Source organism: Wickerhamiella sorbophila (genome assembly GCF_002251995.1).
Source record: "Wickerhamiella sorbophila strain DS02 chromosome Unknown contig3, whole genome shotgun sequence".
In the NCBI taxonomy this organism is placed as follows: Eukaryota; Fungi; Ascomycota; class Dipodascomycetes; order Dipodascales; family Trichomonascaceae; genus Wickerhamiella; species Wickerhamiella sorbophila.
Window position 1 is genome coordinate 1,422,829 of NW_020194004.1, and position 22,031 is coordinate 1,444,859.

The window sequence follows — 22,031 nt, forward strand, 5'->3', positions numbered from 1 at the left end:
GACTAAATTAATCAACGATGACCTAATAAAAAAACCGCTAACGATCACATGCGGTGCAAAAGTGAGGTGCGTAATGGTGGCATAATCCCTTATCCGACCCGACAAATAACCCGCGAATGGCGCAACAGAAGCATTTGATATTTCTAGTTCATGGTCTTTTTGGAAACAGCTCGCATATGAGCAGCAATGCAGAAGAGCTGCGCAGTCAATTTGCCACCGACAATTCGGTGGTTGTGCACATTGCCAAAAGCAATGAAACGCTCAAGACGTTTGACGGCATCGCCATTGGCGCTGAGCGGCTATTTGTCGAACTAATGGATCGCATTAAGCAGCTGCTTGAGGAAAATTTCGTCGTCAAGCATATCAGTATCGTTGGATACTCGTTAGGTGGCTTATTTGCTCGGTACCTCATTGGCATGCTGGAGTCGGTAGGGTTTTTCAACAAGGTCACGCCCGTAGTGTACGCAACGTTCGCCACGCCTCATGCTGGAACCTACTTCCACTCTCAGCGATTCAAGGCCCGGGTGCTGAACGCATTCGGGTCGAGACTGCTCGGCCTGTCAGGTGGCGACCTCTTCAACTCTAACAAGACCCTCGAGGAGCTCGCGGATCCGGAGAGCCGGTACATTACTGGGATCAAGCGATTCAAAAAACGGGTTTTGTTCGCCAACGCTGTCCACGACCGCACTGTCCCCTTTTGGACGGCCTACTTGTCTACGAAAAACCCGTTCCGCCATCTCGAGCATGTGCAACTACAGTACTATAACCATTCTTTGCTTGTCAATTGCAAGAACATCCGCCCATTTCTTGTCAATATGAGCAAGTCCGTCTACAACGAAGCTGAGCTGCACCCGCCAAAGCTCACACGGAGGGACAAAATCACACGGGCTTTTTTCTTGATGTTACTTCCAATCTTCCTACCTGTGATGCTCACAGTCTTGACTACAGGCACTATTGTTGCTCGCGTTAAAGCTATTTACTATTCTGTGCGTCCTCGCCCCCAGGATAATGCGGCACTGTTCAACGAGCTCTCTCGCCAGCTCACCAAAACAAGCCACTCGAACCGGGTCGAGGGTCGTCGTCACTCTCACCCCGATCTTGAACCTGGATCGCTTGCCGAGGGCGCTCTTGAAAATATGCTCGAGCTCGTCGAACCCCAAGAAGGTGAGGAAGAGGAGAAAGACATGAAAGTTAGCGGAGTACCAAAACCAGCCCTCAACGGAGGATTCGAAGGCCTCTTGGACGGCACCAAGGATGAGCTGGGAATCAGCCCCGAAGTCCGAAGAATCATCGATAACCTCAACCAGCTGGACTGGGAGAAATACACCGTCGCGCTCTCCCATTTCAACACCCACGGTGAAATCATGAACCGCCGCTGCTCAAACGGCCAGGGACAAGCTCTGCAAAAGTTCTTCGCTCACCTGGTCGCCGAAACCTACAAGGACGTCAAGCGCCAGGTGCCTGCTAAAATCTAGACAGAATAGGCATATTGTTTACAGCAATTTTACATGGTTAGCAGGGAAAAGTCCGACCTTGCCATTGGCCTCGCCGCTCCACCAGTCGTCGGATGCAAACTCGATGTTGGTGATTTTATCACCCTCGCGGAACGCAAGCTCGTCTTCATCGACCGCGTCGTAGTCGTATTCGGCGATGGCAGAGCCGCCGGTGGGCTCTTCCTCCTCTTCTGGCTCGGGCTCAGAGGCGACAGGACGGGCAGGAGGGGGAGGTGCTTGATCATTATCGTCGGAAGCGCCGGAAACGACCCGAACAAATTCAGCGGGGAACAGACCTGCTCGACCGGATGAGTTGGTTCCGAGCCACCAGTCGGCACTGATCTTTTCTATGTCTGTGATCTTCTCGCCAACAACTAGAGAGATTTCATTGTCTTCGGCAGGATCTTCGTCATATGCCTCTTCGACAATAGCGACAATTAGATCTTCAGCACGAGAGGGAAGCTCTCGTTCCGGCTCCGGCTCCGGTTCAGATTCTTGCTCGGCTTGGACCTGACGAGGCGTTAGCTTGGGCTCAGCTTGACGAGGAGGAAGCTTGGGTTCATCTTGACGAGGCGGGAGTTTGGGTTCCGGCTCAGTATCGGACTCTGCCTCATCGCGTTGGGCAAACTTTCTTGTAAAGTCCGAGAATGAAGCCTTTTCTTCCCGCTCAATCTTGATCGGCTCAGAGCGCCGCTCCTCCTCCACACGAACATTGGCGAATTTCGCCCGGGCGGCTGCCATATCCACATCTTCGTCGCTGACATTGTCATCGTGATCTGACTCGGGCTCTTCGGCTTTAGGTGCAGAATCCCGTTTGCCATGCTTTTCAGCCCAGAGTTGAGCAGGTGTTTTGCCATTGGTACTACCATAATCCTTGAATCCGGAGCTGGCACGCGACTCTCGGTGAGACTCGTCAACCCGAAGCGGCAGAGTGCCGCTGGCATGTTTCTTGTCGAATTTGGCTTTGGCGGAAGCAATGCGGGTCTTTTGAGTATCTTGGGGACGTGCAGACTGCACGCCCGAGTTGAAGGCTTTCATACGGTCCGCCAGGGATCCAAAAGCAGGCTGGTTATCGTCGTCATTGTCCTCGCGGCTGCTGGATTTTTTCACCCACTCTGGTTCATTTCGCGAAGCGGTCTTACGGGGAGCCGGTGTCGGGGCGTCGTCGTCGTCATTGATCGACTTTTTGTGAGATTCCTGCTTTTTGGCTTGCTCACGAATAGCTTTGATGTCGACTTTGCCCACTGGTTTGTACGAACTCTCAATCTTCTCCACTCGAGTGTCGGCGTATTTAGAGTTCTTGCCAGCCTCGCGAATAGCCTTGATATCAATCTTTCCAACTGGCTTGTATGAGGAGCTGGAATCCAAGCCTTCAACCCCTCTAACCTCGGATCGGCTCTTGGACGCCTGCTTGCGGATCTCGCCAATGTCTATTTTGGTAGGCTTGTAGGCGGAGCTTACTTTGTCCAGGTTGGGCAAATCGCGCTCGACAACAGGTTTAGCATCGCCCCAATCGTCCTCGTCGGCACCCTCCTGCGCAGCCCGGTACTTGGGCTTGGTGCTCAAAGTGCGGGTGGCACCCGAGTACTTTGATCCGGCAGCAGAGTCAATTTTTGACATGATGATGGAAGGGGTCAAATCATCGCTGCTACGAGCAGTGACCTGGACATGGTAACCGTCAAAGTACTTGGCAATGGTCGAGAAGTGGGCATTGAAGTAGCCCTTGACCCGCTCGGGCACGGACTCTCCGACCCAGCCCACAAGTACAACTTTGTTAACACCCGAATACTCTACTCGTGCCAAACCGTACTGGACCTTGTTGTCATCGAATTCCTCAACAAAGTCCCTGAGGTCGCCGTCGCCGGTTGCTCCGGGTACCAACGTATGCTTGGCTGAGCCCTGGTAGTTGAAGACGGCCCAGGTGGTGTCCGGGTCCGAGGTAACAATCGATTCATAGATACGTTTCAATTCCCGGCCATGGGACGACAAGTCGATAGCATACGACATAATTGCGAAGTCGAATGGGTAAATGAAACTCTAGCGTTTAGGACGAGCGCCTTGCTTAGTGTTCACAACTCACGTGATCGGATGCTAAGCGCGTGGCCACGAGCGAGCGAGTAGAGAGGCTACCGGTTTTGTTTGGCGGCCGAGTTATCTTACTAATCAGCTCGGGCGACGAACGGTTGGGACCAGTAAGAGCGTTACTGCAGGGTTCCTGGTGTACCTACTTATATAAGCACATGCGGGGTACACCAATGTGTGTCCACAATGTACAGAAGCGAAAAAACGAGGCCGGAAGGCTGAATCAGGACTGCTGATGTAAGTTAACGCTCGAAATTATTTAAGCGTAATACTGGCACTCTGCTTTCGTGGTGAGAGCTCTGCTGCTGTTGCAATGCTGAACTTAAAGACTAGATTATTCGCCTAGTCGGATAATTGTTGCCTTCGGCGCCGTGTTGCCCCTGTGCAAGACGTTGTGGACCCGATCCTTGTTGTCTGTGCAATGATGCAGAAGACATGATGAGTCCAGTTACCTAATTGGCCACTCCCTCCATATCTGTCAGGGTACGGGTGAGGCAACAAGTTAAGCGCGGTACCCTCTTGTGATCTGGATATACTCACAGTTGCCCCAAAGAACGAACAAGACACCGATTACAGAACGATTCTCACGATGGCTGCGAATCCAGGCACCCTGTTCGAGCTTATGGTCATGCAAAGTGTCGGTATTTTCCCATGTCAATATTCTGAGCCCCCACAAGCAAACACATGATTATTACAGCTTCTCCGGCGTGCCCGCATGTGTACATGATGCAAAATGAGGTGCAAACGCTTACCTAAGTGCATAGGGACTCAGCAAGGCAATAAAGCGAAAAGGAAGCAACACGCCGCTTTTGTGACTCACAATTAATACCCACTACAACGGGCAGTACCCGACACTCTATCCGAGAAGTCATTCATGGTGCCGTGCCAGGGTGGCTGCCAAAAACTGTAACTGCAATTATGCCAAGCCGGCGCATGGGGCGAGGCCCATAGTAAAAATAAAACAAACTCCTACCCATATTATGAGTCGATATCAGAGATGCTGTGATATGTTTGCAGTGCCTAAAGCTTCTTACTTTTGGTAAAGATCGGGAGCCTGCATCGATCAGGATTTTCATTAAAATTGGAAGATCACCTGTGTACGGCACTTGCGAGCTGATAAGAGAATTTTGGTAGTTTAGACCCCACACCCGTTATGACCGCATCCACGAAACAGGCCGTACTTGTAGATGAGTGATTTTCGTTGCACATTCCCTGGAGAGGCTCTCCCAACGTCTGCATGTGCGTGCAGTATTCTCCGCCGAAACGCCTGAAATTTGTAACAAACCAATCTCAAACCTTAAAGACTGCATGAAAATACACCACCTATTCAAGCTAGACCACTTTGGCAGTGCGGAAAATTGACGGGGCGTTCAACAGCTCGCTGCAAACTCACTCGCTTCCGAAACACGCGTCCAAAAAGAAGAACACCTAGCAGGGCCTTTCTTGGCTGCAGGCAACCTAAAGCAGCATGCGTCCGATTACCTAACCTACATAGGATGGGTAGGCACCAAATACACCACGCTCCCGATTTGGTCTTGTTAGGTTTTTCCCATCCACTGTCTCAAACGGCACACTTGGACCGCCACTCAGAACACGTTGAGGTAAAGCGGTTTGGGACTGGACACTCGAAGGACTTTGCATAGGACACTAGAAACACCTTTTTGCCCTTCCATTCACCGTATACACCCACTCGCGCATATTTGCTCAGGGTGTTGTCCAGTTTTTACCTGTCCGATCGAGACCATACTTGAGCTACCCGTGTCCTGACCATTCACACCAGGCCGGTAGCGCTTGATAATCAGTACGCCCCCATTTTTTTGGTAAATATTTTATTCGGCGTACCCCCATTTCCCCTTGTTTCAAAATTTTTGACCTGGTGACACAAACCATGGAACTTAGTTCCGAGTACAGTTTCCCGGGACAAAGGCAGTATCTATCTGCCGTACCAACCGATTTTCGCCAAAGGGCAAGCAGCTTTCATGGCACGGCTGCTGCCCGCCCTGCACGACCCCGGCATGCCCACCGCCGGTCGGCGGCTGTGTCCGAGGACCTCTCTGGCGTGGACTTTTCTGGACTTGTAAAGAGCCAGGGCATGTCGTCGAGCGTGTTTGAACGCAGCCCTTCCCGATCTCCGGTCCTCCAGAACTCAGACTCTGACTGCTGCAGCGGGCTCGAGTGCAGCGGCTCGCCATCGGCGCGGTCAAAGGGTCCGCGGGTTTCGTTTGTTGAAATCCGTAAACCGAAAACACAGCCGCTTGAGTTGGCGCCCCCAATTCTCATGTCGCCGGCGCCTATCTACAAGGCAGAGCCGTCGAGCCCGACCGTGAGTTTATCCGAGTCGCCGACGCGGCAAAGACGGCGACTATCATTCACCAATTTGTTTGGCAAGAAAAAACGTGATAGCCCCAGCACAACACCGCAATTGGGCAGCAACTCGGCGACGTTTGCTCGCTCAATTCACACACCGCCGGAACAGTTTGGGTTCCAGCCCAGTCCAGCATTGAGCTCGCCACGGCACTCATTTGAAGAGCCCGAGCCACCCACAATTGATCTAAATGCAGCACTGAGTTGCCGGTTTCCATCGGACCACATTTTGGCCGAGGCACCAATGAGCCACGAAAGCCCGTTTTCAAAAATATCCAAGCGGCTGAGCTACATTGACACCGTTGCCGAGGTGGAAGACGAAGAAGAAGAAGGAAAGGGAGACATTACTATCACAGCTGGAACGTTTGGCTCAGGCCTGTCGCCCGTGCACACGCCCCAGTTCGACACGATACGCAGCGTCCCCAAGCTAGCAATCATGGACCCCATTGAGAGCCCGTCGATTCTAGTGGCCCGCACTTCTGAAGACAGCTTTTCAGGCTATTCTTCGTCCTCCTCACGTCAAACCGACAAAGAAAATGGCCTTTCTCAGAAACCGCGACACCACCACCGCCGGCGTCGGAGTCTGGCCGCGATATTTGGCCGAGCCAACTAAAAATCTATTTAAATGCATTTTTGAACTATTCACTAACGTTTCCTATCAGACTCAATATAGTTTGCCAAGCCGGGCCGGCCAGTGGAAGATAAATTGCCCGCGATCAACAGGCCGCCGTTAGCTAAGCGGAACGTCAGCTTGATACACTTGAAATGGTTCATTTGGTGATTTTATGCCACGGAATGTGGGGGAATATTTCCCATTTCACGTACCTTTCGCAGGAATTGGACAAGCGCGGAATAGAGGAACTACATTCGCTCACCAGCGTGCCTCTTAGCTGGTCAGGGTCGCCCCCCAATGCCATTTTCTATCGAGCCCGCTCGAATACGGGCTATTTCACCTACGATGGCATTGACGTTTGCGGAACTCGCGTCTCCAGCGAAATTGTCTCTGCCATTGATAGCTTGGAAGCCGCAGGAGTCTCGGTCGATTCTCTCAGCCTTATGGGGTACTCAATGGGTGGTTTAATGGTCCGCTATGCTGCAGGCGTACTGTATACACAGGGTCTGTTCGATAAGGTAGCTCCTGGAACCATGACGACCATGTTCACACCTCACCTTGGTGTCAATGTGCTGGGCGGTCAACTGTCGGCGAATATATTCAATTTCATTGGATCATACTCCATGGCCAGAACGTCACGTCAAGTCTTTTTGCGTGATGCCAACGAGAAATCAGGAACCCCATTGTTCGAGCATATGCTAGATCCCAGTACACCGTATGCCAAGGCTCTGGCGCTGTTCACACGCAAGGTGTTGTATGCAAACGTAGTCAACGACCGGCGTTGTGAGTACTATACTGCCGCAGTGGAGAATGTCGATCCGTTTCATGGCCGAGCCAGTCAGATTTCTGGCGAGTTTGTGCCTGGATACGCACCAGTGGTGCTGTCTACGGTAAAGGCAGAGTTTAGCGAGCAGACTCCTCCCCCGCCCCAACGGATTCCAGCCTGGCTCAATTGGCCCAAACGGGCGCTGGTGATTTTATACACTGCTCTACGGGTCGGGTTTATACTTCCGATCTGGTTTGTGGCCTTTTTATTCAATGTTGGCTACCAAACTACGTTGTCGAGTTTCCGAACTCGGTCAATGGTGCAGAGGGGTGAGCACGTGCCCAACTACCAAATTGAGGATATGCTGGAAGACGGTGCCGACAGCCTGGTAGAACGCATGTATAGTGCTGTTAGCATGGATGAGAGACTGGCGTTCAGTTCTGTCCAGCAGCGGATCTATGAGTCGTTCAACAAAGTAAAGTGGGAGAAGCACCCCGTCCATATTTCTTTGGACAAGCACGCCCACGCGGCAGCAATTGTCCGCTTTGCCAACAAGTCTTCGTTCCGCGAGGGCAAGCTAGTCATCAAGCACTGGATTGACGAGGTACTGGTACCTGGCCTGTGTCCAGTGTGATGCTTCTCTGACTCATCTGACATGCGTTCGGCAGTGTTCTCTAGAGATACCAACGAAACCAAAATCAAGGTGGCCCTGTCGCTTGACGGCGGGCATATTGAGCTCGAGGGCGCTGAAAAAAGCGAGGTCGCCGCCCAGACGACCTCTAGCCAGGTCATCAATGTGAACACCGGCATTGGCTTTTTAGATCACATGTTGCATGCCCTGGCCAAGCACTCGGGCTGGAGCCTGCTGCTTGAATGCACAGGTGATTTGCACATCGACGACCACCACACTGCGGAAGACTGCGGTATCGCGCTCGGACAGGCCTTCAAGCAGGCTCTCGGTGCGGTTAGAGGCGTCAAGCGGTTCGGCACTGGCTTCGCCCCCCTGGACGAGGCTCTTTCTCGGGCTGTTGTCGATCTGTCCAACCGCCCCTACGCTGTGATTGAGCTTGGGCTCAAGCGGGAAAAAATCGGCGATCTCAGCTGCGAAATGATCCCCCACGTCCTGGAGAGCTTCGCCCAAGGAGCAGGGATTACTATGCATGTCGACTGTCTGCGGGGGTTCAACGACCACCACCGCGCAGAGAGTGCGTTCAAGGCTCTGGCCCTAGCAATCAGGGAGTCAATCTCGAGCTCCGGCAACAATGATGTGCCGTCAACAAAGGGTGTCCTCCGCTAGACGTCGTTACATGCTTCTATATATATAACTCAAAAGATTTCTTACAAAGTCTCCCGGCGCGGACGCTCTCACTAAAGCGGCAGATAGCAGCACCAACTACGGTACGGGATCCAAAAGCCGCGAAAACCACCGCGAAAACGCCTAAACACGCCCCCCTGAATATGCTAGTTAAACTTTAAAAAAAATTATTGACCTGCTGACATATCAGTATCTCCGACCTAGCCCCCTTGCAAGCGCCATCGGTGATTTTTTTGTTTTATGACAATGACCCCATCGCCAAACCCCGAAGGGTTTCTGAGAAGAGACATTATAGGGAGAGGTAATTTCGGAGTTGTGTACAAGGCGTACTCTCTGGAAACGCGGCATGTGGTTGCCATCAAAGAGCTGAACCTCGACACGGTTCACGACGAGGTTGAAGACGTTCAGCGAGAGATTGCCATGCTGTCTGAGCTCTCGAGGACGGCAAATACGAACATCACGCGGTATTATGGCTCTTATTTATTAGGCACGAAGCTGTGCATTGTTATGGATCTATGTGCAGGAGGGTCGATGCGGACGTTGATCAAGCCGGGGCCGCTCGAGGATAAGCACTTGTCCATCATTTTGCGTGAGCTGCTGGTTGCAATTAGCTATATTCACTCCAAGGGTATTATACATCGGGATATCAAGGCGGCAAATGTACTAATTACGAGCGAGGGGTATGTGAGACTCTGTGACTTTGGGGTCGCTGCAGATACCTCGCTAAACTCCACAAAACGAATGACCATGGTTGGCACGCCGTACTGGATGGCTCCAGAAGTGATTGTTGAAGGCCAAAGCTATACCAATAAAGCTGACATTTGGTCCCTAGGGATCACAATGTACGAATTGGCTACTGGAAACCCTCCGTACAGCGACCACGAAGCCATGAGGGCGATGATGTTGATTGCAAAGTCACAGCCACCGCGCCTGGAAGGTTTGAGGTTCTCTGCCTTGATCAAGGACGTCGTTGCTCAGTGTCTTGACGAAAACCCCGACTCGAGACCTAGTGCCGACGAGCTTTCCAAACACAAGTATGTTAAGGCGTTTGCTAAAACATCAGCAACCGTTTTGCACGCGCTAACGATACGTTACGCTCGATGGAAGGAGCAGAATGCCAATGCTCGAGACTCGTTAGTGTTGATGAACGAGCATGAGGCCAACCTGGAAGCTGAGAACGACGATGGGCTCAAATCAGACGGCGAGGATACGGTTTGGGATTTCAACGTCGATGAGGATACAAATACGAGGCCTGAGGTTTCTGAGGGCCTCGATGACGCACCGGCGTCTATTCAGGCGCTCTTCGGCATCGAGAATCCCGTTGATCCTCCCGACCACTCGTTTTTCCCTCCGCAACTGCCTACAAATTCGCCTTCTGTTGCGGTTTCAGCAGCACAATCAGCAATCCAGTCTGCTGCCGTCTCGCCTGGTGCTACGGCCAAACCAGGTTCTCACTTTGCCGCTCTGTCTGCTGCCACTGCTGCCGCAGTTGTCAGTGGGGCGGCAAGCGCGATGGCTTCAGTTGATGCTCGGTCGAGGGCCACCTCAGTGTCGAATACCGGAGGCATGTCTCTAGGCTGGCAGTTCCCTAGAATGGGATCTCAACCGGTCATGCCCCAACCGCAGAAACTCCGAAGCCCTTCATCTTCTGTTAGTACAGGGGTGCAGCATCCAGGCTCGCCAACAAATGGCCAGCAAACACCCGGCGGGCTTGGTTTAGTAACTTCTGGAGTTCCGCCTCTCGGCACCACTCCGGGAGCTAGCTTGGCATCGCCCGCCTCTAACGTGAATCCTTATTTCCCCGTGCTCACACCGGGGAGCGTGATAACGCCTGCAGCTCGCCAGCCATCGTCAGGTAACCTCAGCAAAATACCCCTGGACACACCAAAGTTCCCCCACACTCAGCAATTACCCACCCGTGCGTTCAGAGCATTGTCTAACGCAACATCACCACAACCAGTCGCAGCAGCAGGGCCCTCGATACCTGCCATGCCCGCGCCGCCTAGAAGACGGTCGCCATCTCCCAAACGAGGATCACCTCCTCGTCGGCCAGCGCCTGCGAAGCCTTCACAATCAATGCACATTCTTATGCCGCCCCGATCGCTTGCCGAGGGATCAAACGCGTACGCAGCGGCCCACCAAGAGTTCCCAACTATGCCAAAAGTAGACTTTGGTGTTCTGCTGGATCAAACACAACCCATGATTGTCAAAGAACAATTAGGGGCGCTTTTGGAAAAGTTTGGAGCCGCCCTAAAAGCCATCGACGAGCGTGTTTAGCATGCCGTTGGGCAAATATTTATGAGATTTGTATAGTTTTTTTTTGTACAGAAAGTTACAGAGAACGAGGCTTGACGACAATGTTGTCGAGCTCCTCGCGCTCCTTAATCTGGGCCTCGGCCTCGAGCAAGTAGGGGATGAGGTAGTCAGTGTCCTCCTCAGGCTTGATCCACTGGTCCTTGGGCAAAAGCTGCTGGGTGAGCGAGGCCTGGAAAGCGGTTGCAATGCGGTAAACACGCTTGTAAGAGTCCTCGGCGGGCAGACGACGGAGGGCGGTCTGCATGACCTCGTTCTCCTCCCAGAACAGGTCCTGGGTCTTGAGGCCCATCTTGCGGTAGCCGCCGAGGTTCACAAAGACACGCGAAGCCGGAACAAACACGCTCTTGAGCATGGGCTTGGACAAAATGAACTTGGAGATGGCCTCCAACTGAGTATATGTCGACATGAGGATGAGTTTGAATTGATTAGTCGGCCAGCTGATTGGGTGGTTTTTGTTGCTGACTAACGAGAGTCCCCCCTCCACGCCGGTGATAAAACCCCCCTCGCTCGCCTTGCTGTATCATTGAGTGAAATTTTCAATGAAAAGCTCGCTTTTCAGATGGGCGCCAAAGGCACCGTTCAAAACCAGCGGCAAGCGGTTCGACGATTTGTTTGTCAACCCCAAGGCACCTAAGAAAGCTTGGGATGGCCAAGACAAGGACAGCTTTTTCAGAGACAAGTATGCACATGTTCATGCAAAGCAGCTTCAGCGTCGCAAAGAGGAGCAGAACGCCAAAAAAAAACGAGAAGGCGGCTCCAAGAAGATTGCAGTTCCGGCGCCCAAACCTGATAAGTTATTTGCTGAGCGGATCAAAGCCCAGATGGACAAGGATTCCCGGCTCGAGCATATGTTTGGAACTTCGGCTGTGCTGGCGGCACTGGAGACTCGTCAAGCAGTAAAATTGTACAGTGGTAATCGCAGTGCCGACACAGATATTGCGATCATGAAAAAATGCTCAGATCTAGACGTACCAGTTGTCACCTCTGTGCCGGCCCAGCACTTGAACATTTTGACCAACAATGGTGTGCACAATAAATACGTGTTGACCGTTCACAAGCGAGAGTTTCCTTCAGTGGTTGACTTGCCTCTTGTTGCGGACGATATCATCGTTGGCGAGGAGTTGAAACTGAAGCCGAAACGCACCAATCCTTTAGGGCTCTACATTGATGAAGTCACTGATACCCACAACATGGGGGCTATTTTGAGATCAGCGTACTGGTTTGGAGTTGATTTTGTGAGTTTTTCACGACGCAATTGTGCGCCAATTTCTCCTCAGGTCGTCAAAGCCAGCGCGGGCGCTGCTGAGTTTCTCCCCATACTGGAGGTTCCTCAGCCCCTGAAATTCTTTGAGAATCTCACAAAGAACAACTGGAACGTTATCTCGTCCACCACGCCTTCTTCGCGACACAAGCTCCCTGCTGTTTTGCCCGAAGAGCTGCCCAAGCTCTTGGAAGACGGGCCCTGTTTGCTTGTTGTAGGATCCGAAGGCGAAGGTATTCGAACGAGTTTGCTGCAGCGTAGTACGCATCGCACGGCTCTTGAGGCGGTTGGACAGCAAATCGATTCGCTGAATGTCAGTGTGGCCACGGCCCTTTTGCTGTCTGCGTTTGGAGCGCCAAAATAAATGTACATATTTAATATTTGATATACCCATCATCAATTTCAGTGGCTCCCTCAGGCTCCGGAACGTTTGCGAATCCCAATTCTTCGAGTAGACCGAGTCCATGTTTTTCGACATACTTGAGCTGCTCGTCTGATTTTGCTAGAATGAGACCGATGGTTCCAAGCGAGTTGATGCTAATATCGTTGACTTTGTCTTGGAAGCGGGGGGTAGCCATCATCCACTGCTCTGTGAAAACAAGGTTGTAGCTCAGCGGCACTTGATGGCGAGCACAGGTTGTGATTGCTCGGCTCAAGGCGAGCATGTACTTGTCGGCCAACAGCTCCTCGTCGTCTGTGTTGTCTAGATGGGCAATGAAGTGAGCGAATGGCACTCGGGTGTCTGATGCGGGCATGTTGGCCTTGCGGGCACGTGGGGTTTGATCCGGGAAGGGCACAAATGAGTCGGGGAGGGTCAAAAACTGGACATGGCGGTGAGGGATGGACGCGCCGGAATTGGTGCCACTATTGTAAAATCCAATATGGCGTTTGCCGCTCTCGGAGTTGGCCTTTTTCAACAAATCAAAGGCAGCTCTGAGGTCACCTGGCGATAACGGCTTTGTCTGCTTTTCGAACTCGTTGGTCACCAGCAGGAAATGGTACTTTGCCACGGCGAATTTGTTGAGAACCACAGTGTATTTTTCCTGCTTTTCAATGATCAGATCTTCCTGGGGAGGCAGCCAAGGGCTTTTTTGGGCTGGGTCGGAGCTGTTCTTCTCGACCTCGGCCTTACCTGGCTTTTTGGCCAACGCCGGAGCAAGCGTGTAGATGACGTCTACACCATTGTACTTGGCCGGAATCTGGGTTGTTTGAGTAAAGATTAAGTTTCCAGACTTGACCGCATCTGCGAAACGTGATTCAATCGCACCGTACATTATGTCAGGTAGTTTACAGCCGTAACGTAGCAATAGTCAAGAAATAGTCTAGCAAACGTTCGAGAATAACAGCAGACTGTGGGTGTCATGGCCGAATGGCTGAAGTCATCCGAACATGACTTTGGTCCCATCATCTAACTTCTTACTATCACCATGTCTAAATACTACAACCAAGCCCCTCCACCTAATTACAACCAGCCCAGTGCGCCTAATTATAACCAACCGCCACAGCAGGGCTACTACCAACAGCCGCCGCAACAGCAGCAGCCGTCCAAAGAAGATCACAGGGCCCGCAACTACATGTGCTGGTGGTGCACCTGGTTTTGGCAGAGCGTTATCATGACGCTGTGCGTAAATGCATTCTTCCAGCTAGTATGCAATGCTTGTTAAACGGCCAACAAATACGGGGCCCAAGTACTATAGTTCAGAACGTTATTATTCTTTTACAAAAAGCCAGAGAGGGTTCATTACATGCTGTTCCGGAAGAGGAATAAATTAGGCAGAGACCTGACGAACGCCCGATTCCTGAGAAAGAATAGCGGTGTCGCGGAAAAGAGCGTCACCCTCGGCCCAGGAGCGGCCAGCACCCACGCCGGTGCCTAGCCACACGGGGAATGCTCTGCGGCGGAAGAAGAGCACCGAGGCGACGACGCCTGCACCGAAGCCGAGGCCGGTTTTAACGATACCGTTGGACAGGGCGGCGTCCCACTTTTCGCTAAGAATCTTGTCACTACGGGCGGCTTGTTGAACGGCGGCCATTTTTTTGTCACTTGTTTCTGGTTAAGGGGTGGGCAATTATTGGTGGGACTATCTGGCCTTGCTGACTAAGAGGCAACAAAGCAGCGAGTCGGCCAGACACGAGCTGGTGACGGGAAGAGACGAGGTTTCGGGATTCAGCCAGGTTTTTGAATTGATCGGAGATGCCTCAGTCGAGCACTGGTGCTCTCCTGTTCCTATTTCCGTTCGATGTTCGTTTGTGCTGCTCGATGCTGCTCGATGATCGTCGGTGCTCGTGGCTGCTCGTGGCTGCTCGCGGGTGCTCGTCGAGGCCTGCTCATTCACCGTTCATTTATGCTTTCACCCCAGCTTTCCATTAACCTCCCAGCCGCAACGAGTTACCAAATTCAGAGCCCGCCTTATAACGATGAGTAACACCCCCCCCACACTGTCCAATGATCTCTCAACGTCTTCGAGCTGTTCCGATATTTCGGCGGTACGCTAGCACATCTAAGCTGCCTTTGAGCAATATCCGTGTGGTTGACCTCACGCGTGTTCTTGCTGGACCATACTGTTCCCAGATTCTTGGTGATCTCGGTGCCGATGTCCTGAAAATTGAGCATCCGGTGCGGGGTGACGATACCCGTGCATGGGGTCCTCCATTTTCCAATGGCGAGTCCGCATACTACCTTAGTTCGAACCGCAACAAAAGATCCTTGGCTGTAGACTTCAAACAACCCGAAGGCCAAGAAATTATCAAGCAACTCGTTGCTGAGTCTGACGTGTTGTTGGAAAACTTCCTCCCCGGAGGTCTTGAAAAATACGGCTTGGGGTACAAGCAGTTGCAGAAAATCAATCCCAACCTCGTCTACGCCAGTATTACTGGCTACGGACAGACTGGTCCCTGGGCCAAACGTCCTGGGTACGACGTTATGGTCGAGGCCGAATTCGGGCTCATGCATATCACCGGTGAGCCTGATGGCCAGCCGGTGAAAGTCGGTGTTGCCGTTACCGACTTGATGACCGGCATGTACACTACAATTGCAGTGATGGGTGCTCTCAAACACGTTGCGGACGGTGGAAAAGGCCAGCATTTGGACTGTGCGCTAGCGGACGTTCAGCTGGCCAACTTGGCAAACATCGCCAGCAGTGTGTTGGTCAGTGGCAAGCCGGACTCTGGTCGCCAGGGTACTGCTCATCCCTCAATCTGCCCCTACGAAGCATTTGAAACTAAAGACGGCAGCATTATGATTGGCGGTGGTAACGATAATCTGTTCCGCCATGTCTGCGATGCTCTTGGCAAGCCCGAGTGGAAGAATGATGAGCGTTTCATCACCAACTCGGCCCGTGTGCAGAACCGTCATATACTGGTGTCTGCCATGAACGAACTCACTCGGTCAAAGACCACAAAAGAGTGGGAATCCGAATGGCAAGGCAAGCCATTCCCTTATGCCCCGATCAATGACGTCAAGGCGTCTCTGGAGCATCCCCAAGCCCAGGCACGTAACATGGTGGTTGAGGTCGATCACCCATTGTGCGGAGCCCTCAAGCTCGTAAACTCTCCGATCAAGTGGTCCGAGACCCAGCCCGAAATCCGCATGGCCCCGCCTACGCTGGGTCAGCACACTGACGAGATTCTCAATGAATTCGGACTGGGCGACAAGATTGCCAGTCTTCGAGAGAAAAAAGTGATTAGTTAGAGATTTTTCTAGATGCAGACTTTACGCCAAATTTTATAATAGCCGACTGACGCACTGGCCAACCCGGAGACTATTTGCCAGCTTCCGTCGGCCGGAATTTCGAACACGTCGATTGTACAAAACACCAGATCACAAAGAAGCTTTGCGACATCGAGACGCCAGGCTTTGCCCTTGACAGAAACCTGCGACTTGCGATAGAGGTTGCCGAAAATAGTAATGAACCAGCCGATATCTGCCTGGCGAGCAAACCGATCAGTTAGTCGTTTATCCAGCACGCCGATTTTGGCATAAAAATATAGGTCGTCCATAATTTCTGTGTACAGATCGACCAAGCTAATCCAGTCGAGCTCATCATCTTCTTGAATTTCCCGTAGTGTTTTGACCCAGTCAAACAACTTGATCACTTTCCGAAACATGCTTAATTCACGAGCTAAAGGGCTGAGCCTTGCGTCAAGGCCGTACTTGGCGTATGCTGAACTCACTGCCGGCGTCTTGCCTAGTATCATGATCAATTTCGCTGTGTACTGGATGATCTTGATGGATTTGTCTTTACCATCCCGTTTCTGAAGAATCTCCACAATCACGTCCACAGTCGGCCGTCGTGGCTTTGGGGGGTCTCGTTTATACAGATCCTTTTCTGGCATATTTATGCTCTCTGGCGCAACATCCTTGATAACTGTGCTGCGGTGCTTTATATTTTCGCTCATGTCCAGGCAACAAACCTCCCCCGCGGTTTACCTAACCATTGAAAAATATGGCGTCGAGCGGGTTGAACAACGACGCTTTGGCTACGAGCGAGCCGATGAGCCAGGGTGAGCTGCATGAGCTCTACAAACAGATGGCCAGGCATTTCCTGAATCTGCGCGTGAGGTTTGCTTTGATCGAGGCATTGGTGCAGAAGGCCGATCTTGTTGAACTCGGACGCCCTTCATTAGCCGAAACCGAGAACCTGGACGTGTTACGCGGTGAGCTGTGGGCGGTCCAGAAAAGCGTGGCACAGATTGAAGACGAATTGCACGACGTGCAGGCTGTTGGATCCGACGACGACCTAGCAAAGCGGGTGGACGAGCTCGAGCACCAGCTGAACGGGCTTATTTCACCCGTGCAGTCGACGGAAGAACAACAGACGCGTCTGGCCACCCAGCAAGCCGTTTTGCAGAGAATAGAGGCCAGTATCAAGGAAACACAACAAGAGCTGGAGCAATTGACCAAGCAAAACCAGGCCACTTTAGCTTACTGCCAGCAGGTTGAGCAAACAACAAAGTCTCCGTCCGCCCACACAGAGATAGAAAAAGATGCTTCAAAATGGCAAGAATTATCAGATCTAATTTAATTATTTATTTACTCTGCCTCGGGGCTCGATCGCGGTGATTCAATCAATCCGTCCTGCGAGATGAATGCACCAACCGCGCCCAAGTAGCCCTCGTGGCGGAAAAAGTAGGCTGTTTTCTCACCCTTTGACCAGAATCGAATAGCGTAGGCCAATGTGTGAATAGTTTGCGTGTGGCCGCGGATGTAAGAGCCGCCAAAATAGATATCTCCAATTTCGTGGTAGCGGGCGTGCAAGTAGGCAAGTTGACCTATATTGTTTGAAACAGCATACAACAGACTGCGTGAGATATCTGCTGGATCAAACTTTTCCGTGCGATGTTTAAACACTTTGCCGAACGAGCTGGCGATGGTAGAAGACTTGAGGCCGATGCGAGAGTAGTCTGAGCCATAAATATCGCCAACCAGCATGTCGACATTGCGGTTGTCACCAGTAGAAGCAATTTCTAGCATTTCTTCATAAGAGTTTGCTGGTGTAAGTTGACTCAAAAGGCCCCACAGGGTTCCTCCGCCTAAGGAGGAGCCTCCGATACGCTCAAACTGCTGGGGCCCAGTTACTTTGATAATAGAAACACCAGATCCAATATTAACCAGCATGTACGGGTATTTCCCAGGAACCTCGGAAAACAGCATGGGGGTCTCGTCAGTGTAGCTGAAGACCTCTTTGGGGATGCGTTCAACAAAAAACGAGGTGCCGGCAATAAGGCACTCCATTTCGTCTGCACGCCCCACTTCTACGTCGAGACGACTGCGAATACGATCATAGTACTTGTAAGCGCCGCCCCCCGTAGCAACGACGCGAACGCGGCGGTCTTTGGGGTGCTGAGCGGCGAGCTGTTCGAGAAAAGACAGCCACTGCTCTAGTTTCTCAGTTTCGAAGGAAATGAAGTGCAAACGGCCGCCGCGACCCGCGTGGTTCTTTGTAAAGTATACAATTTTCGCCAGAGAACCGCCAATATCTATAGAGACATGCGAAACACGCTTGTCATGGTTAGGCAGTAAAATGTTGAGGTCGTCGTGGGTGGTATCGACCGGGTCAATGAATGCGCCTTCAGTATTTATCGTAATGGCTGCCGGATGTTGGAGTTCAAACTGGGCGAGGCCGGTCCCGACTGCTGCCTCACCTTGCATTGCGAAGCCCAATTTGGTATTTTTTTCAAACGAACGTGGGGTTCAAAGCCAGCCGACTTAGTCACGATTTGGCCCAACAATGAGTCGGCGTTGTGAGTGGCGATTTAGAGGTGACGTCTGACAATTATTGGGAACGGGTACTATATCGGCGGGCTAAGGGGCAGTGGGCGGGTTTTTTTGTTCCTTTGCGAGTGGTTTTGGGCAAACAGGCCCAGGCCGCAGAAGTCGACGTATGCCTATGCAGGGTCTACAGCAGGCCGGAGTTCCGACATGAACTGCAAACTAAAGAATTAAAACATAGCAAGCTACGTTCCTGAAACAATTACCACGGCAGAAAGCGTTTCCTCAAACTTTGTTTCGCCCTGACATACCGCGTCAAGCGTAAGTGATACCTCCTGACGTAGCGACGTTTCGGGCGTGCATAAGTACGTATAGAGTTAAACGCGGATGAGACGACACCAATTGTGGATTAAAGTAAGCTCCTAGCATATATCCAATAAAAAAACTATCTGCTGAATTAATTGGATCTCAAGTCGGCTTCTCCAATGGGGTTCCTGGAAATTGGCCCGACGTTGAAGTAAGCAGATTTCGCGGATGCATATCATCTCCCGAGCCTTCCAATGCGCTTTCTGGGAGGTGCGTTTAGACAAGTGCCCCGAGTCAATTGAGGTGTGGAATGGGCACGAACTGAAGGCTACATATATCTATTACTCGCTAAGGTAGTTAAAAACCGGTTTATCATATGTCTTTCATCGTAGGCCTCAGTTTGCGCCCACTTGTTTTGCAATGCTTGGATGCACCATGCGGGTTGTGCCCTAATTTCCGTGCCCTGAAAAATTTGTTTGGTGTTTCCGAGCCACCCCATGATGCAAGAACCTCCTGGTGAATCCAAGGCTCTAGTTGTCAAGATTTCACGCTAAAAATTTGCATACCAATAGCCGCATTATATAAAAACCACATACAAAAAAACAGAGCCTCAATTGCTTGAATTTAGCCACTAAATGCGGTTTGAGTGCAATTCACTCGATTGCCGAAGTTCGTCGTTACTAATGCTAAAGCCCTAACTCGTGATCGGAAGAACTCGGCCGGAATGGCATTGAGCAGAGTAGAGCCGCTAAAAAAGGTCTCTGCCCAGACTACAAATCAATCTCAGGTCACAAACCTAATTTCGCAATCTTATTTCTCTCGTTTCGGAGTCAAATTTGCCAATATCCGCGCGTGATGCAGGAAGTTCGATAACAATGGTGTGTCAGCAAGCGTGCAGGACAAAAAAAAAGTGAAAAACTCATATATAATCAAAATCACACTAGTCTTCCTTTTTTTCCAAATTTAGTTGAACCGATCAATTGCCACATCAAAGCAATACTCTCCAACTGACCCATTCATTTCAATTTGAAAAGACCTTTTACTCTAGCAATTGCTCAATTGACCTCCCCCCTTTGGTTATTTTTTCCTCCTCCCGTCTTTGCCCCGCGTTAATACTTTCCCAGCATGGCTATCTCTGAAGTTTCTTTTCGTATGCTCTCGCCGCCATTGTCCCCGTATCCGGACCTGGCTAGCTTCAATGGACCGTTGAAATTGCGTGATTCTTTGCCTGGACCCACCGATGCTTCCAGAACTTTAGGCACCCCGGAGACCTTCAGCAAGGAATCGACACCCAGCGCCTCGCAGTGCTCGATTGGCGAGATTGAGCCCCGAAAACGTAAAATGGTCACCTGTTGGGACGCTATGCTGTCTTCTCCTGCCAAGTTCTACAAGAAGGAGCGCGACTACCTTAGCCTGTACCCGGTGCACCGTCCGTCTTGGTCCAATTACCTCTACGTGGAGGCAGCCCCGGAGACCCGCATTCGTCGCAAGCCCCGCCAGCGTGTTCGCCGCATGCTCTCAGAAATGGAGCTTTCGGGCTCTGACTCGGTGCTGACTCGGTCGCGTGCTGCTTCTGCCGGCGTGCCGGTTTCTGGCGCAGAGCCCAGCAGCGACGACGACATTAGTGCCGGCACCGTGTCCACTCCCAAGTCACGAGCTCCCAAGAAGCGGGCATCAACTGCCTCCCCGGTTCGCGTCCATGATCTCAATCTCTCGCAGATCGACGACTACTCCCCTTCGGTGAGCACCCTGCCTCCCGGCCGTTCGTTGCGAGCCGAGTGGAAAGGTGCTCCCATGGATCTCAGCCAGGACCCCGATGTGCACCTGCTTCATCCTGCAGAGGTTCATTTGGCTTCTGTGCTGCGTCTGCCTGCAGAGGTGTACCTCGACTCCAAGCGACGATTGTTTGCCGAGAAGGTGCACCGTCTGCGTCAAGGCCTGCCATTCCGACGCACTGATTCACAAAAGGCGTGCCGCATTGACGTTAACAAAGCCTCGCGGCTGTTTGGCGCCTTTGAGAAGGTTGGCTGGCTTGAAGACAGCCTTTTCTCCAAATACTTGTAAAGACCCTATTATTTATTAGCATGTATAAATCACGATTAATCTTTTTATTACCTACTTTTCTCTCAGATTTGGCCCCGTTGCCGTTGCTTAGCCAGGTCTTTTTTGGGCCTCTTTTGTCATCAGTCAATGTCGACGACGAAGGTGGTGATTCTGAAGGCCCAGCCAGAGGCCCTGAAGTCAATAAAAGAGACGCCCAAAAAGCCACGCAAACGCCCCACCAAGCGGCAGGCAACCACGGAGCTCGAGGACACCCCCAAGGTAGTTGGCAAAGCGGCGCCCGCCGTGGGCGGCTCTGTTGTCCGAGCATTGGATCGCAGCGGCGTTCCCTGCCGCAAATGGACCAAGTCCACGCTGCAAATTCGTAGCTTTACAGGCGTACCATTCGACGTGGTCTCCTGGAAGGGCGAGACCGACCCCAACGTCCCGGAGGTTAAACAGGAGCCAGCTCTGCCAGAAAACAACGTGCCCAGCTCAGAGCTTCGGTCAGAATTGGTGTCCGAAGCGCCGTCCGAGCCAGCTTCCGAGCCCCCGGAGGCACTGCCCGTTTGAACAGGAGGCGTAGGGTTACAATATTTATTTAGCGATGCAGATGCTATAGCAAGTTTTTTATTAGATGAACAACCGCTCCAGGCGATTTGCAGTGACTGTGCTAGTCTTCTTGGCAGCGCTGAAGCAGTAGTCTTTTGTATTCTTCAGGGTGGTCCCAGAGCTGGGCAGCCTGGGCGTTTAGAGGGCTAGAGTTGTTGGGCTCACCTAGCAGTGACTGCAACGAGAGCAAAATAGTCTGAACATTGTAAATAGCGGACCACTTCTCTTTAAGAATATCCAAACAAATGTTGCCTGCCATGTCGACATTGGGATGCCACATTGGACTGACGAATTTGATCTTGGGGGCAAAGTAGGGGTAGTTCTGCGGGAACTCCAGGGAAATTTTGAACGTCAGGCCCTCGTAATATGTATCCTTGGGGCCCTCAATGGTACCAGCCCATACCAGCAGGTTGGCGTCCGATTCAGGAAACGCAGAGACTCCCTGCGGCGCAGACATCATCAGCTGCATCAGCTCGTTCTGCAGGCGCTTCGTTACGCTGTGGCTTTCAGGCACGGCCCCGGTAGTGGCGGCTATTTTCGTGCTAGTTGCTGGCATTGCATTGCTACTGGGCTCCATTTTCCTTCGTGGGTCGGGTTCTTGCTGAAGGGATGGTTTGTTTACAAAATTGAGGTTGCTTACGCGATGAGGTTC

At 51.8% G+C, this 22,031-nt stretch overlaps 17 protein-coding genes across 17 annotated transcripts; 10 read left to right on the forward strand and 7 right to left on the reverse strand.

Annotated features, from left to right (window-relative positions):
• Positions 1-116: 116 nt before the first annotated feature.
• Positions 117-1,475, forward strand: B9G98_02678 (hypothetical protein; the record flags this gene model as incomplete). The annotated part of the gene is made up of 1 exon (XM_024809235.1): positions 117-1,475. One exon carries the CDS (start codon positions 117-119, stop codon positions 1,473-1,475), a length of 1,359 nt encoding a protein of 452 aa, XP_024665003.1.
• An 18-nt stretch (positions 1,476-1,493) lies between these two features.
• Positions 1,494-3,500, reverse strand: B9G98_02679 (Protein app1; the record flags this gene model as incomplete). The annotated part of the gene is made up of 1 exon (XM_024809236.1): positions 1,494-3,500. The coding sequence occupies one exon, from the start codon at positions 3,498-3,500 to the stop codon at positions 1,494-1,496; it is 2,007 nt and encodes a 668-aa protein (XP_024665004.1).
• Positions 3,501-5,463: 1,963 nt separating this feature from the next.
• B9G98_02680 (hypothetical protein) lies at positions 5,464-6,552 on the forward strand (the record flags this gene model as incomplete). Its single annotated transcript, XM_024809237.1, has 1 exon — positions 5,464-6,552. The coding sequence occupies one exon, from the start codon at positions 5,464-5,466 to the stop codon at positions 6,550-6,552; it is 1,089 nt and encodes a 362-aa protein (XP_024665005.1).
• Positions 6,553-6,704: 152 nt separating this feature from the next.
• B9G98_02681 (hypothetical protein) lies at positions 6,705-7,952 on the forward strand (the record flags this gene model as incomplete). The annotated part of the gene is made up of 1 exon (XM_024809238.1): positions 6,705-7,952. The coding sequence occupies one exon, from the start codon at positions 6,705-6,707 to the stop codon at positions 7,950-7,952; it is 1,248 nt and encodes a 415-aa protein (XP_024665006.1).
• A 21-nt stretch (positions 7,953-7,973) lies between these two features.
• Positions 7,974-8,615, forward strand: B9G98_02682 (Imidazoleglycerol-phosphate dehydratase; the record flags this gene model as incomplete). The annotated part of the gene is made up of 1 exon (XM_024809239.1): positions 7,974-8,615. The coding sequence occupies one exon, from the start codon at positions 7,974-7,976 to the stop codon at positions 8,613-8,615; it is 642 nt and encodes a 213-aa protein (XP_024665007.1).
• A 264-nt stretch (positions 8,616-8,879) lies between these two features.
• B9G98_02683 (Serine/threonine-protein kinase KIC1) lies at positions 8,880-10,910 on the forward strand (the record flags this gene model as incomplete). Its single annotated transcript, XM_024809240.1, has 1 exon — positions 8,880-10,910. The coding sequence occupies one exon, from the start codon at positions 8,880-8,882 to the stop codon at positions 10,908-10,910; it is 2,031 nt and encodes a 676-aa protein (XP_024665008.1).
• Positions 10,911-10,965: 55 nt separating this feature from the next.
• B9G98_02684 (Cytochrome b-c1 complex subunit 7) lies at positions 10,966-11,355 on the reverse strand (the record flags this gene model as incomplete). Its single annotated transcript, XM_024809241.1, has 1 exon — positions 10,966-11,355. One exon carries the CDS (start codon positions 11,353-11,355, stop codon positions 10,966-10,968), a length of 390 nt encoding a protein of 129 aa, XP_024665009.1.
• Positions 11,356-11,488: 133 nt separating this feature from the next.
• On the forward strand, positions 11,489-12,574 carry B9G98_02685 (rRNA methyltransferase 1, mitochondrial; the record flags this gene model as incomplete). Its single annotated transcript, XM_024809242.1, has 1 exon — positions 11,489-12,574. The coding sequence occupies one exon, from the start codon at positions 11,489-11,491 to the stop codon at positions 12,572-12,574; it is 1,086 nt and encodes a 361-aa protein (XP_024665010.1).
• Positions 12,575-12,584: 10 nt separating this feature from the next.
• B9G98_02686 (Protein APA1) lies at positions 12,585-13,484 on the reverse strand (the record flags this gene model as incomplete). The annotated part of the gene is made up of 1 exon (XM_024809243.1): positions 12,585-13,484. One exon carries the CDS (start codon positions 13,482-13,484, stop codon positions 12,585-12,587), a length of 900 nt encoding a protein of 299 aa, XP_024665011.1.
• A 495-nt stretch (positions 13,485-13,979) lies between these two features.
• Positions 13,980-14,243, reverse strand: B9G98_02687 (MICOS complex subunit MIC10; the record flags this gene model as incomplete). Its single annotated transcript, XM_024809244.1, has 1 exon — positions 13,980-14,243. The coding sequence occupies one exon, from the start codon at positions 14,241-14,243 to the stop codon at positions 13,980-13,982; it is 264 nt and encodes an 87-aa protein (XP_024665012.1).
• Positions 14,244-14,656: 413 nt separating this feature from the next.
• B9G98_02688 (Succinate--hydroxymethylglutarate CoA-transferase) lies at positions 14,657-15,901 on the forward strand (the record flags this gene model as incomplete). Its single annotated transcript, XM_024809245.1, has 1 exon — positions 14,657-15,901. One exon carries the CDS (start codon positions 14,657-14,659, stop codon positions 15,899-15,901), a length of 1,245 nt encoding a protein of 414 aa, XP_024665013.1.
• An 8-nt stretch (positions 15,902-15,909) lies between these two features.
• B9G98_02689 (hypothetical protein) lies at positions 15,910-16,608 on the reverse strand (the record flags this gene model as incomplete). The annotated part of the gene is made up of 1 exon (XM_024809246.1): positions 15,910-16,608. The coding sequence occupies one exon, from the start codon at positions 16,606-16,608 to the stop codon at positions 15,910-15,912; it is 699 nt and encodes a 232-aa protein (XP_024665014.1).
• Positions 16,609-16,655: 47 nt separating this feature from the next.
• On the forward strand, positions 16,656-17,234 carry B9G98_02690 (hypothetical protein; the record flags this gene model as incomplete). Its single annotated transcript, XM_024809247.1, has 1 exon — positions 16,656-17,234. The coding sequence occupies one exon, from the start codon at positions 16,656-16,658 to the stop codon at positions 17,232-17,234; it is 579 nt and encodes a 192-aa protein (XP_024665015.1).
• Positions 17,235-17,242: 8 nt separating this feature from the next.
• On the reverse strand, positions 17,243-18,361 carry B9G98_02691 (Pantothenate kinase; the record flags this gene model as incomplete). Its single annotated transcript, XM_024809248.1, has 1 exon — positions 17,243-18,361. The coding sequence occupies one exon, from the start codon at positions 18,359-18,361 to the stop codon at positions 17,243-17,245; it is 1,119 nt and encodes a 372-aa protein (XP_024665016.1).
• Positions 18,362-19,852: 1,491 nt separating this feature from the next.
• B9G98_02692 (hypothetical protein) lies at positions 19,853-20,791 on the forward strand (the record flags this gene model as incomplete). The annotated part of the gene is made up of 1 exon (XM_024809249.1): positions 19,853-20,791. One exon carries the CDS (start codon positions 19,853-19,855, stop codon positions 20,789-20,791), a length of 939 nt encoding a protein of 312 aa, XP_024665017.1.
• A 126-nt stretch (positions 20,792-20,917) lies between these two features.
• B9G98_02693 (INO80 complex subunit 4) lies at positions 20,918-21,340 on the forward strand (the record flags this gene model as incomplete). The annotated part of the gene is made up of 1 exon (XM_024809250.1): positions 20,918-21,340. The coding sequence occupies one exon, from the start codon at positions 20,918-20,920 to the stop codon at positions 21,338-21,340; it is 423 nt and encodes a 140-aa protein (XP_024665018.1).
• Positions 21,341-21,440: 100 nt separating this feature from the next.
• B9G98_02694 (Ubiquitin-conjugating enzyme E2) lies at positions 21,441-21,956 on the reverse strand (the record flags this gene model as incomplete). The annotated part of the gene is made up of 1 exon (XM_024809251.1): positions 21,441-21,956. The coding sequence occupies one exon, from the start codon at positions 21,954-21,956 to the stop codon at positions 21,441-21,443; it is 516 nt and encodes a 171-aa protein (XP_024665019.1).
• Positions 21,957-22,031: the final 75 nt, after the last annotated feature.